Raw genomic sequence first — 13,346 nt, 5'->3', positions numbered from 1 at the left:
ATGGGGGCCGTTCTTATTCAACCCTTACACCCTGGGAGCACTCAGAGCCCAGGTGTGAGCTCTGTCTGATTTCTGAGTCAGATCAACGGTCTGAGAGCAAAGTGAAGCCTAACTTGGGAAGCAGGATGGAGGTGGCAGTCCAGTCCGTAGACCTCCAGGGGTGTCAGGAACCAATCTGAACCCCTGAACTGCTCCTGGAGAAGAAGACCCGCATGCAGTGGGAGCTGGGGCCACTCGGGGCCTCACTGGGCTATTAGCTGATGTTGGCCAGACCAACTGCCAACCTGCCGTCCAGGCCCTCACTGGTCTGTGCAGACAGAGCGTACCACTCACACACAGTGAGAGGCCTTTATTGCTTGTCTGGAGGAGAGGAAAAGAGAGAAGGAATAAAGAGAGCAAAAGAGGGCGGGATGAAGGCGAGCGGTGGTGGCACATGCCTCTAATCCCAGCATTTTGGGAGGCAGAGGCAGGCGGATCCCTGTGAGTTCGAGGCCAGCCTGGTCTACAAAGTGAGTCCAGGATAGTCAAGGCTACACAGAGAGACCTTGTCTCATAAAACCAAAAAAAAAAAAAAAAAAAAAAAGAGGGCGGGATGGAGGGAAAGAGACACACAGAACAGGGCCACGCACGACCTCAGTGAGACCAAGGTCTGAGTCCCTCACATCATGACTGGCAGGAGAATGCATCAGATGTCAGCCCCTCCCCCACTCCATCTCAGCAAACCACTGGAAGCAAGCTTCTGACACACGCAAGGTCCACACCCATAAGTCCCTGCAGATCAGGGTGAGGGGATCAGATATCAGATATTTACATTCCAAAATTACAGTTACGAAGTAGCAATGAAATGACTTTATGGTTGGGGGTCTCCACAACCTGAGGAGCTGTGTCAAAGGGTCTCAGCATTAGGAAAGTTGAGAACCACTCTCCTAGAGGGTTCCCCCCCACCCCCCGTCTCACTCTCCAGCCCTGTACCACACACCCCTGACTTCCTAGTATCTCCTTAGGGGCTGCCTTCCTGGTGTCAGAGGGACCCATGGTGGGGCAGGGCCACCTTCATCACAGAAGCAGATATGTAAACACAGCACCAACACTCAGAGGCTAGCGATGGGGAGCGCCTAGCCTTCATCTCTGAGAAAAGAGGGGAGAGAGGAAGCTGTAGATCTGGTTTGCTCTGAGGGTGCAGTCCAGGACCCCTCAGCTTGTTTCTCCGAGGCCTTCAGGGACAGCAGAGCTCTCCCCCACCATGTGCGTATCAGGGTCTCACTCTTACCATGGTGGCAAAATTTGGTAGTCATCTGATACTGAGCCCAGCCCATGCCCTGGAGGGGACAGCAGCTCACAGTGAACAGAGGGCACAGGCACAGAAGGGACCACTCTGCAGGATGAAGAGCTGACCCAGGATCTCCTCCTCCCTTCCTAGGGCTCCTGAGTAGCACTGGGGCTAAAGGGCTTTGTCCACTTGGAGATGTCCAGAAAGATGGTAGAGGCCCCATGGTAGAGCCAGAGACGGGGCAGGGAGCCGTGGCGAGCCCAGGCATCCCTCACGGTGTCATAGGCCTCCATCTCCACATGGTAATCTCCATCCATGCCCTGCCAGCGGCCACCTGTCACATACAGAGCATCACCCAGAGGCACCAGTGCACCGTTCTCGTGTAGGCTGTGCTGTGACTGCACCTGTGAATGGCAGTTATCAGGGGCCAGTGGACAACTGAAGCGTAAAAAAAAGCATGTCCTTAATGGGGCTGGGGACCACCACCTGACCTTGAATCCCAGAGCTCATCACTGCCCACCATGCTTATGTCCGGCTCTCTTTACAAGTGAGACCCTGGTCTCTCTCCAACCTACACCTAACAGGATGGCTCCTTCAGGCTCCAGAGTCCCAGGATCCAAGCAAAGTGCTGAGGTCTGAGGCCAGAGCTGCCTCCATTGGAGTCTAGGTGGAACCTTGCTTGGCTTCGCTGTAACACGGCAATGCTCTCGGACAGGATAAGAAAGGCCTGCTTTGTCTCCACACAAAGATGACGGCAGGCAACTGCCCTCACTACAGGCCCAACAAGGTCAAAGCCAGTCCCACACTACTGGGAACCCAGCCCAGCTGTAGCTCAGCTGGGAGGCTCGGGCAAGAAGCACCTTGGCAGGGCTTGCTTTCCACCTGCTTGACTGTTATAACGGGGCCTCCAGTCAGTGGGACACTGAAGTGAAAAGGCAGCTATGGGCAATAGGGCACAGTGGGAGTGCTATCACCAGGCTTACTAGTGGCTGGGGGTGGGGGGGGTGGGGGCCACCATTTCATCAGGCTCCTGGGACTGGGTCTAGAGGTAGGTGGACTGACCCAGAGCATCCCAGCCTGGGACTGAGGAGAAAGGCCAGGGCTTTGGGTCCCTGGGATGGCACCTGGACATGTCTACTTCCTACCACTTCTTGGGCCTGAAGAAGAGGAGTAAGGGTGAAATGGCACTGGCGGGCTGGGTACTCCTCACTCCTAGCTCAGGATCCACCTGCTTGGCTCTGTCTCCCACAGGGCGCAAGGTTCGCCATCTTCCTTTCTATCCATGGCTGTCCCAGAGGCCATATTCACCACTGAATATGCATTGAGTCCCCAAGAAGGAAGACAAGAGCTCAAGGGAAGAGTGACCAGCAGCCATTATCACTAGAACTATCTTCTCGAGAGAGCCTTGAGCGCTGCCTCACTTCTCCGTCGCCCTCTCTGGGCACTCTCCCACGCCTCCATTCTATTGAACCTCTGGGGTGCCAGGAGTCCAGCAAGGCTCCACCAGGGGGGCAGGCAGAGGGAGGCCTTGAGGAGACTCACCTTCTGCCACAGGTTGGCCCCCGGGTCATACACATAGACCTTCTTGGTGTTGTCACCAATGAGATACAGGGCTCCGTTGAGAGCGGCGCACCGTGGAGAGGACAGGTACTTGGGCAGGAACGGTGAGGCGATCACATTCCACGCATCTGTAGGGCACATGGACAAATCACCTCACCAAGGGGAGGGGAATGTGCCTCACTGGGGAAAGTCATGAAGGGCTCCTACTCTGAAGGCGCCAGAACCCCAGCACACTCAGTGCCAATGGGATCAGCCTGGGGGCAGTGAGGCCTCCTCAGCCTTGCCTGCCTCTCACTGAGATACAGCAGGCAGGAGGGGGGCTTTGACCTGGCTACCTTCTCACCTCATTCCCACAGGCTGCTGGGAGCTCCTGGGCCTCTGCATCTGTCCAACCCACATTTCGCACCCCCCCCCATGACTCTCTTCTGCCAGTTCCAGAAACCATAAGACCCCACTTCGACCTTGTCACTTCGGGTAGACGGGTCCTAAGGGAGGTTTTCGCACCTGTCACTGGGCTGTAGCACTGAAGAGCCAGCATGTTGTACTTGCACGCACTGGAGCCCACCAGGTAGAGGCGGCCCTGGCAGCTGGCAGCCGAGAAGTTGCTGACATACTTGAGGGCCGGGCTGACAGGAGTCCAGCTGTCCGTATAGGGGTCATAACGTTCCACTTCTACTGCATCCAGGGCGGTGCCTGTGGAGGATGTCTTAGCTGGGGAGGAGCTGGGCACTGGGGTCCAGGAATAGGGGAGGGTCCTGAAAACTCAGGGTCTGGATTTTCAAAGGTGACAGGGATGGCTCTAGAGGCCCCAGGAAGGGAAGGTGACTGGAGGAGGTATAACTTGGAGAGGCAGTGAGCTGGGCAGCAGGGCTTACCCAAGACCACACCAGTAAGTGGTATGTGGGAGGGATGGTGGGCACTGGCCCCTAGGGCCGGTCCTGGGAGAACAGGTTGTAAGGCATAAGACTGTGGTGATGCCTCCAGAGGAATGGATGTGCCAATTGTGATAACTTATTATGGGTTACATGTCTCCTAGTCTAAGCCTTTGTGAGACCCTGGGGACCCTGAGGTGTGTGGGATTCAGTGACTATGTGTGCTCTTTGCTTTCTAAATATTTATTTATTTATTATTTTTACAGTGCTCTGCCTGCGTATGAGCCAACAGGCCAGAAGAAGGCACCAGATCTCGTTTTAGATGGTTATGAGCCATCATGTGGTTGCTGGGAATTGAACTCAGGATCTCTGGAAGAGCAGTCAGTGCTCTTAACCTCGGAGCCATTTCTCTAGCCTGCTCTTTGCTTTTTAACTAGGAACATAGCAAGTCTTAGAGAAAAGGGGACCCAGCCAGAACAGTTAAGCATTAGAAGTGGTTTGGGCTGGGCTGCTGCCTGTGGCTTTTGGGGACTACCAACGCGGCCTATTTTAATATTCATCTAACTAGTACACTGTCCAGAGAAACTCTTTGCTATGACACTTGGGTGTCTGGGTGATGCGGTTGTCCCTGTGTGAGGCTGATAACATCATGAAGGTCACTCTGGGTCATTCATCCCCAAGACTTCCCAGTGACTCTGAGCTGAGGGTTGAGTCCCTGATTCTGGGGTGTGTGTGTGTGTGTGTGTGTGTGTGTGTGTGTGTGTGTGTGTGTGTGTGTGTAATCATTTCTACTATCCCTGGGGCTCTCAGTCCTCCATGATAGGAAAACAGGGGCTCAATGGTTCATGGCTATCTGGCTATCATGGCTACCTCAGGGGTTCTGAGGACTATCTGCATGGGGCTCGCTAACCCCACAAGACAGAGAGCTCTCCTTGGCAGCATCCCCAGTGAGGGTTTGGAATGAGAACCTGTGGTTCTAGGCACAAGGGGCATTGATGATGAGGGGCAGAGCATGGTGATGGGGGAGGGGCATGATGATAGGGGGCAGGGCATGGTGATGGGGCTGGGGCCTCACCACCAATAGCATAAATCTCTCCATTCAGTGCTGTACTGGCATGGTTCGTGCGGGCCTTCAGCATGGGTGCCACGGGCTTCCAGACAGCTTCCTTCAGAGGGAAGCACCAGGCTTGAGTAGTCGACCAGGTGTCTGTTTTGGTGCCCCTTGAGCCACCTGCCAGAGAGAGGTTCCGTATAGACAGTGGCAGCTCCTAGCACCTGTCAGTGGACTCTGCATTTTTATCTATTTGCTTGGAAATGATTTGGTTTTTTGCCTGTTTGAGTCAGGCTGGCCTCAAGCCCGTTGTACAGCCAAAGATGACCTGGAGTTTCTAATCCTCCCTCCCATCTCTCCCTCTGGAAGTTCTTCACTTTCAGATGCACAGAAAGGTCTGGAAGGTCTTAGTAGACCTCCTAGGATCCTGTTGGGTGGGGGAGTTGATTTGAGGGGCCAATGTTGTGCCAAGTTGATCGGGGTGTTCCTAGGAGCTCCGGGCCACCCACCTGTGACATAGACATCACTGTTGAGCGCTGCCAGGGAGAAGCCCCACTTGTGGTAGTCAGGGAAGTCTGGGAGCGCCATCCACTGCCCTGGTATGGAGAGAGAAGCAAACTCCTGCAGGTGCTCTGCTTTACCACCCCCCACCCCCACCCCTTCCTCCAGCCCTGCCTGCCTGCCCTGCACTAGTGATGAGAAGAAGGGCAGGTGGGGAGTGGAGCCAGGGAAGGTAGGGGTGGGGGTAGGGGTGGGGGTGGGGTGGGGGCAGGGCATCCTAGCTTATCAGATTCTCCACAGTATCCCTTAGAGCCTGGGCCCAGCCTGGACAAGTATGGCTCAAGGGCTTAAAAGGCAGTCCAGGATCTGCATCCTGGTGTCGCCCTGACCTGAAGTGTACCTCGATGACCCTAAATGGACCCAGTCCACCTTGGTCACAGAGGTGACCATGGTCGTGTGCATGAGCATCACGAGCAGGTAGTAAGTAGCACACGGATTCATTTGCTCGTCCGTTTATCCATCTATCCCAAGCCTCTCTCCGCTTACAAGGCATCCGAGATATACAGAGAGACACCAGCCTTGCAGCAGGTAGAGTGAAGTCCAAATCCTGCATGTACTAGCTGTGTGGATTTAGACAGGGCCCCCCTCGGCTCCCCTGGTTATAGAACGGGGTGGGGGTGGGGAATTGGGCCACAGAGATGGCTCAGCCAGTAAAGGCATTTGCCATCAAAGTAGATGGCCTGGGTCATCAACATGCCATGTGATGGAAGGAGATAACTGACTCCCACAAGTTGTCTTCTGACTCCTGCCTGTGCACCATGGCACACATGGGCCCAAATAAATAAATACATGTTAAAATAAATAAATAAATAAAAGAGCCGGGCAGTGGTGGCACACGCCTTTAATCCCAGCACTGGGGAGGCAGAGGCAGGCGGATCTCCATGAGTTCAAGGTCAGCCTGGGTCAGCCTGGACTACAGAGCAAGTTCCGGGACAGCCAGAGCTGTTACACAGAGAAACCCTGCCTCAAAAAACCAAGAAGAAGTAGAAGAAGAAGAAGAAGAAGAAGAAGAAGAAGAAGAAGAAGAAGAAGAAGAAGAAGAAGAAGAAGAAGAAGAAGAAATAAATGAATCAAGGAATCAAGGGGTGGTGTGAGGTGCATGGGAAATGTCCACCAGCGGTGGCTGTTTTCACTGTTGTGAGGGACAGAGTGAAAGAAGACATCATGAGGCCATAGGCGTGGGAAACCCGAATCCTATGAATGGACTCATTGCAAGTGTTGGTGGGAGGCCAGGCCCTGGGGAAGTCCCCTGGAACACTGTTGACTGTTTGTGACACTTTGGGAACACATAGAATTCTAGGACTCATGGTGAGTGGAGCCTGGTACCATGGGTAGGAACGGAGTGTCCCCTGATTCATGTCTGTGTCACCCCAGGGTGAGGATGGCCCAGCAATTGGCAGACCATTGTTGCCAGGCAGCTGCTCTCTCCTGACGTCAACCCCAAATCCCCACTGTAAGCCTGTGACCAGGACTGCTGGCCTCGGACTTCCTCCAGCCCGCCAGAGTCGGTGCAGTGGGTACTGGCCTCACCCTGGAGGCCCTGGAGGCCACCAGCCCTCATCAGCACAGGCAGATGGCCCTGTGGGGTGCCCTACTACCCTTTCCCCAGCCCCCCTTTACAAGCATGGGAGGAGGCATGGGGAACCCATTTTACAGATTATGCACCTCCGGGGAGGTTAAGTGACCCTCCTCTGGGGCCAAACTGGATGACAGTTTTGGCTGACTCAGAACCTGAACTCTGACTCCTGGGCTGTCTGCAGTCTCTTATCTACCATTTCCCTCTAGAGCCTTGCTTCCCACACAGGGCAAGGAAACCTAGAACAATCGATGCTAGGACATCCTCCCTGAGTAGCACCGGCTGGGCCATGGGGCCTTTTATCCCCGCCCCTCAGGGCATAATAGAAACCAGAGGTAGAGCTCCTAGCAGAGGGAAAGTGGGCTGAAAGTAGTGCAACTCTGGTAAGGTCTAACACCCAGCCTTCTAGAAGCGGGGCTAGTGCAGGTCCCTACCCCTCCCCTGCGTCCTGTTCTCTGTTCACCTCACTGGATGTACCCCAAGGTGGTACATGGCTCATGTCCTTGACAAGCATGGCAGGTACTTACTGGCCTTAGTGTTGTAGAAGGCAAAGTTCCCGGTGTAGGGGCTGGGTTCCTCACCACCCTCCTCGTCCTCCTCCAGCGCCCGCCCTCCTACGACCACCAGCACCTCCTGTATCTTCTGTGGGAGGTCAGGAAGCTCCTGTGGGTGGGAACCAGGTCAGAGTGGCTAGCCCCTGTCTGCCCAACCCAAGGGTCCCTGTGTGTTGGGCCTGTCAGTGCTTGTGCTTGAGGTTAGCTGGGCCTTAGCATGGGCGCACACATACATGTGACTATGCATTTGTGAGCACCTGTGCACATATGTTTGCATGGGCTGGACATGGTGGTGCACACCCCTCCCCTGTGGACACCCCCACCCTGTGAAGAGCTGTGTCTCTCAGGAGTCACAAAGGGCCTGCTTTCTCAGGTGCTGTGGGTCACCCCTGGGGCAAGCACAGCTAGGCCTGTCAGTCTGTCAGAACCTGCTTGCTGCCATTCCACAGCTAGCACGAACAGGCATGGAATTCCATGCAGGTTCAGTTGGAGCCCCACAGGGGCACTTGGTGACATCATCCAGGACCCACAGTGTCTTACCTCTATGCAGCTGTATCACTGGCCTGGGCGGGGCGTTTCCTCATCTTCCTCCCATCTAACTTCTATGCCTCCTCTATGGCCCGGCCCCAACGCTGGCTCCTCCAGAGAGTCCTCCCTGACTGCCAGCCTTTGCCAGGTGCTCCCGGCTTCCTCCCAGGGCTGGCCTTCGCACTGTGCGTTAGGCCCATCCTCACTCGGTCGTAGGCTTTTTGTTTGTTTGTTTGTTTTTGTTTTGAGACAGGATTTCTCTGTGTAGCCCTGGCTACCTAATATCCACTCTGTAGACTAGGCTGGCCTCAAACTCAGATTCACCTGGCTCTGCCTCCCAGGTGCTGGTATTAAAGGTGAGCCAATCACAACTGCCTGGCTCTGGTAGGCTTCTTAAAGACACAGACATTTCTAGGCTCCTTCCTTGGTACTCAGAGCAAGGCACACTGTTGAGGGTGCCTGCCCTTTTCTCCCCATGCAGGTGGGGGCTCAGGGGCTTCTCCTCCCCTTCGTAGGTGGAGGTCCCCTGCCCCTGACTCACCTCACTGTGGCCCTGGGACAGGGCCTCCTGACAGGCTTCTGACTCCTGGATCAGTGGCTCTGTAGCCAGCAACTGTTGCACGCAGGGCCTTGGCACAGCATCCAGGTGCACCAGGCTGAGGAGCTCAGGCAGGTGGGCAGCCCGGTCCTGGGGGTCATGGCGCACCCAGCGCAGCAGGGCCTCTAGCCGACTCTGCTCCGGTTGCACCTGCAGCAGGTCACTGGCTAGACAGGTGGCCAGCCGGTCTCTAGGCAGCTGCAAGAACTCATCCTCTTGCGCCACTGCCTCAAAGTTCTCCCTCAGGAAGGCCCAGGCCTTGGCGGCCACGCCTAACAACCCCTGTTGTTCCCCAAACTCACAGATGCCCAGGCAGTTGGTGGCATCTAACTGCTGCTGGAGGTATCGGCCACAGACCTTCTGCACAGCGGGGAAGTGGAGGCATGAGGCAGTGCGGGTCAGTGTCTCCACGTTAGTCTGAGTGATGGTCAGCCGGCCTGTGTACACAAAGTCCACCAGCTGGCCCACTGCAGCTGGCTCTACGTCCCGCAGCTCCACACGTGCCGAAAAGCTCTCAGCAAAGTCTCCGGCAAACATGGCGTGGAAGTAGGGGCTACTCAACGCCAGGAGGCCTCGGTGGCAAGGCAGCTCTTGGTCACCCACCAGCAGTGTGACATCGGCCAGCTTGGGCAGGGATCGCAGACGCTGCAGGCCATCCAGCATGTCTTGGGCGTGTGATGGCAGATGGAAGTCCAGGTTGTCCACATTCCTCACCATGATGCGGTGCCCACAGAGACCCTGGTGGCCCACCCTCTTTCCCGGAAGTAGTTCCTGGGGCTCCCCTGAGCACATAAGTAAGAAAACAAGGTCAGCTATGAGAGCTACGGGCTCATCCATCTGCAATTCATTGTATAACTGTTTGGGCATCAGCTGACCCCACACCTGGCAAGTGCCCACCAACTGAGTGTGGCCGCTGTGAGGGCCACTTTGGGCATCCGACATCCTCCTCTAGCCCACGTCCTCAGCCCTAGGGATAAGCCAACTGTTGCTTCCACTTTATAGGGAGGAAGCTGAGGACTAGACATACTCATGGCCGGGTAGTTAGGGCAATACAGAGCCATGTAGCGAACACAAGCCCTGGCCTTCTGTCTTCCACAAGTGTAGACCTCCCTCCAGGAATAGGCACCTCCCGGCTCCAAGCACCCAAGAGGCTTCCTCTGTCTCAGGAGGCCCTGTGTTGCTGAGCAGGCCACTAGAGGTGTTTTAGGTTTTGCTCTGCCTCATTGGTTTTCACTGCCTGTCTGCAGGAGCTTGCTGGGTGATTTGGTTGAGCCACACCGTCACTGGGCCTGTTTCCTCAACATCTTATGGAGAGGCTAAGGGTGAAGGGGTTTTGAGCTCCCAGGGATGGGGGGTGGGGAGTGGGGGAGTGGGGGATGGGTGGGAGGGGGGTTGGAGTTTGGGGAGAAGATAGTGATTGAACTCAGAGCCTGGCTTGCAACCATGGCTGAATACAGGGAACTTGACGTATAACAATGGCGGCTCCCCGTAGCATTGTGTGCATTGCCCGTCGGCAGACCCACTTCTAGACCTGCATGTCTGGTATTTTTGCCCTAGGAAAACCACCCAGGAGAGGAACAGTCACTGGCCATGGTGGGGCACACTTGCGATCCCAGAGGCACAAGGGTCACCAGCAAATTCAAGGCCTGCTTGGGTTACAAAGTGAGACTGTGCCAAAAATAATAATAATAATAATAATTTTTTAAAGAAGGGAGGGAAGAGAAAAGTGAAGGTGAAAGGGGGGCGGGAGGGACCAAGGGGAGAGGGCAGGATCTACATGGAGGCCCCATCTTGAGTCCCTCACAGCTGAAAGACCACACGGTGGTAGCGGTAGCGTTATCACCCCCTCTGCGGTACCTCACACATCCACCACAGTGCTGGAGGATGATTGAATCCGTGGATGCCTGGGGAATGAGGGAATAGAGGACAAGGCTGTATCCAGGGGACTGGCTAAACACAGCACCTGTGCCATAGGCCACGCCCCATCCCTGATGGTATCTCCTTCCTACCACACAGGGACCTACACAGAGGACCTTCTCAGGAGGATTTTCAAGGAACAGCCTTGGCTCAGGACCACAAAAGGAAACATAGGAGGCCTGTGGTTTCAAGACCCTCATACCTATCAGGAATCTGTGCTCTCTAGCCTCTTAGGGAGGCCCCTGGCTGTGCCCACAGGCCTCACATTCCGGTCACTGCTAGGCTTTTTGGCTATCAACTATAGCTACAATGGTGCAGCCAGGCCTGTGTGTGCAGCAGCTCTCCCAGGGGGGCCTCAGAGATACCTGCTGACATCTGTTGCCCTGCAGTTCCTCAGAGGTTGGCGGGTAAAGGGGGAGTTTAGAGTCTTACCAGGGCTGCTCAAAGGGCAGGATGGCAACGGCTTTAACCAGGCCTGGCTACCGTGGCTCTGCCTGCATTCCTAAGCCTTCCCTCCCTCAGCCTGTCCTTCCAGCTCCCAGGAGCCCCTTGCCTGTAGAGGACTCTACCGAGCCAATCCTGAACTCACCGCCCTGTAGAACACCTGCTCTTACCTGTTAGCACTCTTCTGTGGAGCCCCTTGCTGCTGAGATCATAGATCAAAGGGCAGGATTTAGACTGAAGTGTGGGCCACAACGGAGGCCTACTGGGCTGGGCAGGGCAGGGCAGGCCACGTGGGAATTTAGGGGTATTTTTAGCCTCCGCATGGGAGGGAGGGGGAACTGGTGGGGGAAGGAGTGAGGTCACAGCTCTTCGAAGACTAGCTCCTCTGAAAGGCTATCCTGTCACAGGGGAGGCCTCTGGGTTACCTGAGGGCTAGAATGGACAGTAGGGGCTTCTTGGGTGAGGGTGTGTTTGACTCACCCAGGAAGTCAGGCTACGTGAGGATGGGGGCTGGGGGCTGGGGGCTGGGGATGGGAGGGCTGAGAGAATACAAGATGCAGAGTAGAGACAGCAAGGATCCCGTGCGGGGGACAGTGGTACCCAGAGAAAGCAGCTTGCAGCTGACACTGAGGATTTTCTTATACAGCTTTACCGCTGTACTGATGGGGACCCAGATGGCGCCAGTCCCTCCGTGGAGTGGGACGGTCACGTTGTCGTGAGTAAGCACAAGTCCGTCAGCCTAGTCTCTAAGCTTGGGGTTCATGGTGACAGTGGGTGAGACTTCAGCCGTAAAGGCAGTGCTGGGGCAGTGACAAGGCTCCCTGACACCTGGTGCGTGGGTGGGGGAGACCAGGATACTTCTCATGAAATAAACAAAGCCTTGGCCTTGGCCTGCCCTGGTGTTTCCCTCCATCCTGAGTGCTTCAAGCAGCTAAGAAATGGGGTCATCTAAAAATAAAGCAGCCCCAAGAAGAGACTTGATAACCTATGAGCATATAGAGGGGGAGGAGGTCCCCCTCAGTCACAGTCACAGGGGAGGGGAGTAGGGGGAAACGGGAGGGAGGGAGGAATGGGAGGATACAAGGGATGGGATAACAACTGAGATGTAATATGAATAAATCAACAAAATATATATTTTTAAAAAGTGACCAAGAGCAAAATAAATAAGTAAATAAATAAATAAAAATAAAGCAGCCAAACTTTGCAACCTTCCATGTCATGCCTGGTTCACGGGGACACACTTCACAGACAAGAGTCCAGGGTACTGATGTCACCCAAGGTCAGGTTGGGTCAGGGGCGGGAGGGAGGGTAAGAGATGAGCTTCCAATATAAGGGGTTTCAGTGTGCAGGTGGGACACCTCAGCGCACAGGCAGGACCTGAGTGACAAGGCTGGGCCTCACCACCACCTTCCTTCTCACATGTGGGCCTTAGAAGGATCATCAGAATACCGCTTTAGGGTGGAATTGATGCTCTCACAGAGTCCCACAGCCCTCTTGGCAGAGTTGGATAATTTTTTAAGGTGCTGGATGCATGGCACCTTCCTGGCCAGTACAGCAAGTGGGGAAGTCAGAAGCTACAGCCTCGCTCCCTGAAGGAACAAGGTCACCATCAGGAGAGCCCTGCAGGGCCTACCAGGCTCCTCGCATTGTCGGATTCCTTGTGGAGGGTCATTGGCTCTGTGCGTCCCCCCTTACTCATCCCCAGGCCCTTCTCCTTCACCCTGCTTCTGTGTCACAGGGAGACCTCTGGCTTTGATGTTCAGCTTCACGTGGTACAGGGGACCCTCATGAGTGTCCTTGTGTGCTAAGCATTTAGAACCACCAAGGGGGAGGGTACTGAAGCAAGGCTTGGCTTGGCTTACAACTCCTTTCGCAGGGTCAGTGCCTGCTTGCTCGGTCTAGAGGGAGTGAAGGACAGGGAACTGTGACACATACTCTGTCACAGGGAGCTGCTGGCTGTGCCAAGTGACCAGGTCCCCCAGCAGACCACATGAACATAAAAAGCCCAGAGCATCATCAGAAGACAGACCTGGCAGGAGACACCGCACTGGAGGATCAAAATAGCAGACTGCTTCTAAGAGCTGCCCTTTCAAAGTAATCCTATGATGACATTAAAAAAGAAAGAAAAAAAAGAAAGAAATCACACATATGTTTTGAAAAACATAAAACAGAACTCCGTAACAGCAAATGACAGTATCTCTCACAGACTGCCGGCCACCAGTCAGGGCGTATATGCATGGCTGGATGAGTACGTGTCACCGCCTTGCTCACACGCAGCTGAATCATGAGTTTTGAGGAGATTGGGTTGAAAACACGGGTTTCAATTTCATCCTGACAGGGATGAAATTTAAGGTGGAGGTGACACCAGGCACAGTTCCTATTCATGGGCTTCTGGGTCATTTTCCATTTTGGACG

The 13,346-nt window shown here is 54.9% G+C and overlaps 1 protein-coding gene across 1 annotated transcript; it reads right to left on the bottom strand.

Annotated features, from left to right (window-relative positions):
* Positions 1-1,065: 1,065 nt before the first annotated feature.
* Positions 1,066-9,425, bottom strand: Klhl30 (kelch like family member 30). The gene is made up of 7 exons (XM_051154357.1): positions 8,514-9,425; positions 7,418-7,553; positions 5,263-5,349; positions 4,778-4,933; positions 3,335-3,523; positions 2,813-2,958; positions 1,066-1,674 (listed from the first exon to the last, which is right to left on the bottom strand). Exons 1-7 carry the CDS (start codon positions 9,405-9,407, stop codon positions 1,417-1,419), a joined length of 1,866 nt encoding a protein of 621 aa, XP_051010314.1. The 5' UTR covers positions 9,408-9,425; the 3' UTR covers positions 1,066-1,416.
* Between the last annotated feature and the right edge of the window lie 3,921 nt (positions 9,426-13,346).

This window comes from Acomys russatus, chromosome 12 (assembly GCF_903995435.1).
Source record: "Acomys russatus chromosome 12, mAcoRus1.1, whole genome shotgun sequence".
NCBI lineage: Eukaryota > Metazoa > Chordata > Mammalia > Rodentia > Muridae > Acomys > Acomys russatus.
Note: the sequence above shows the minus strand (reverse complement) of the source record. Positions and strands in the feature narration are given on the sequence as shown.

Bases quoted from the DNA above. Each gene is read 5' to 3' on its own strand.
- Klhl30 (XM_051154357.1), bottom strand. From the start codon at position 9,407: ATGGATGAGCCCGTAGCTCTCATAGCTGACCTTGTTTTCTTACTTATG. The intron at 7,554-8,513 runs GTGAGTCAGGGG...TCCCACCCACAG, and splicing joins TGTCCCAGGGCCACAGTGAG to GAGCTTCCTGACCTCCCACA. The intron at 2,959-3,334 runs GTGCGAAAACCT...TGTGCCCTACAG, and splicing joins GTGCTACAGCCCAGTGACAG to ATGCGTGGAATGTGATCGCC.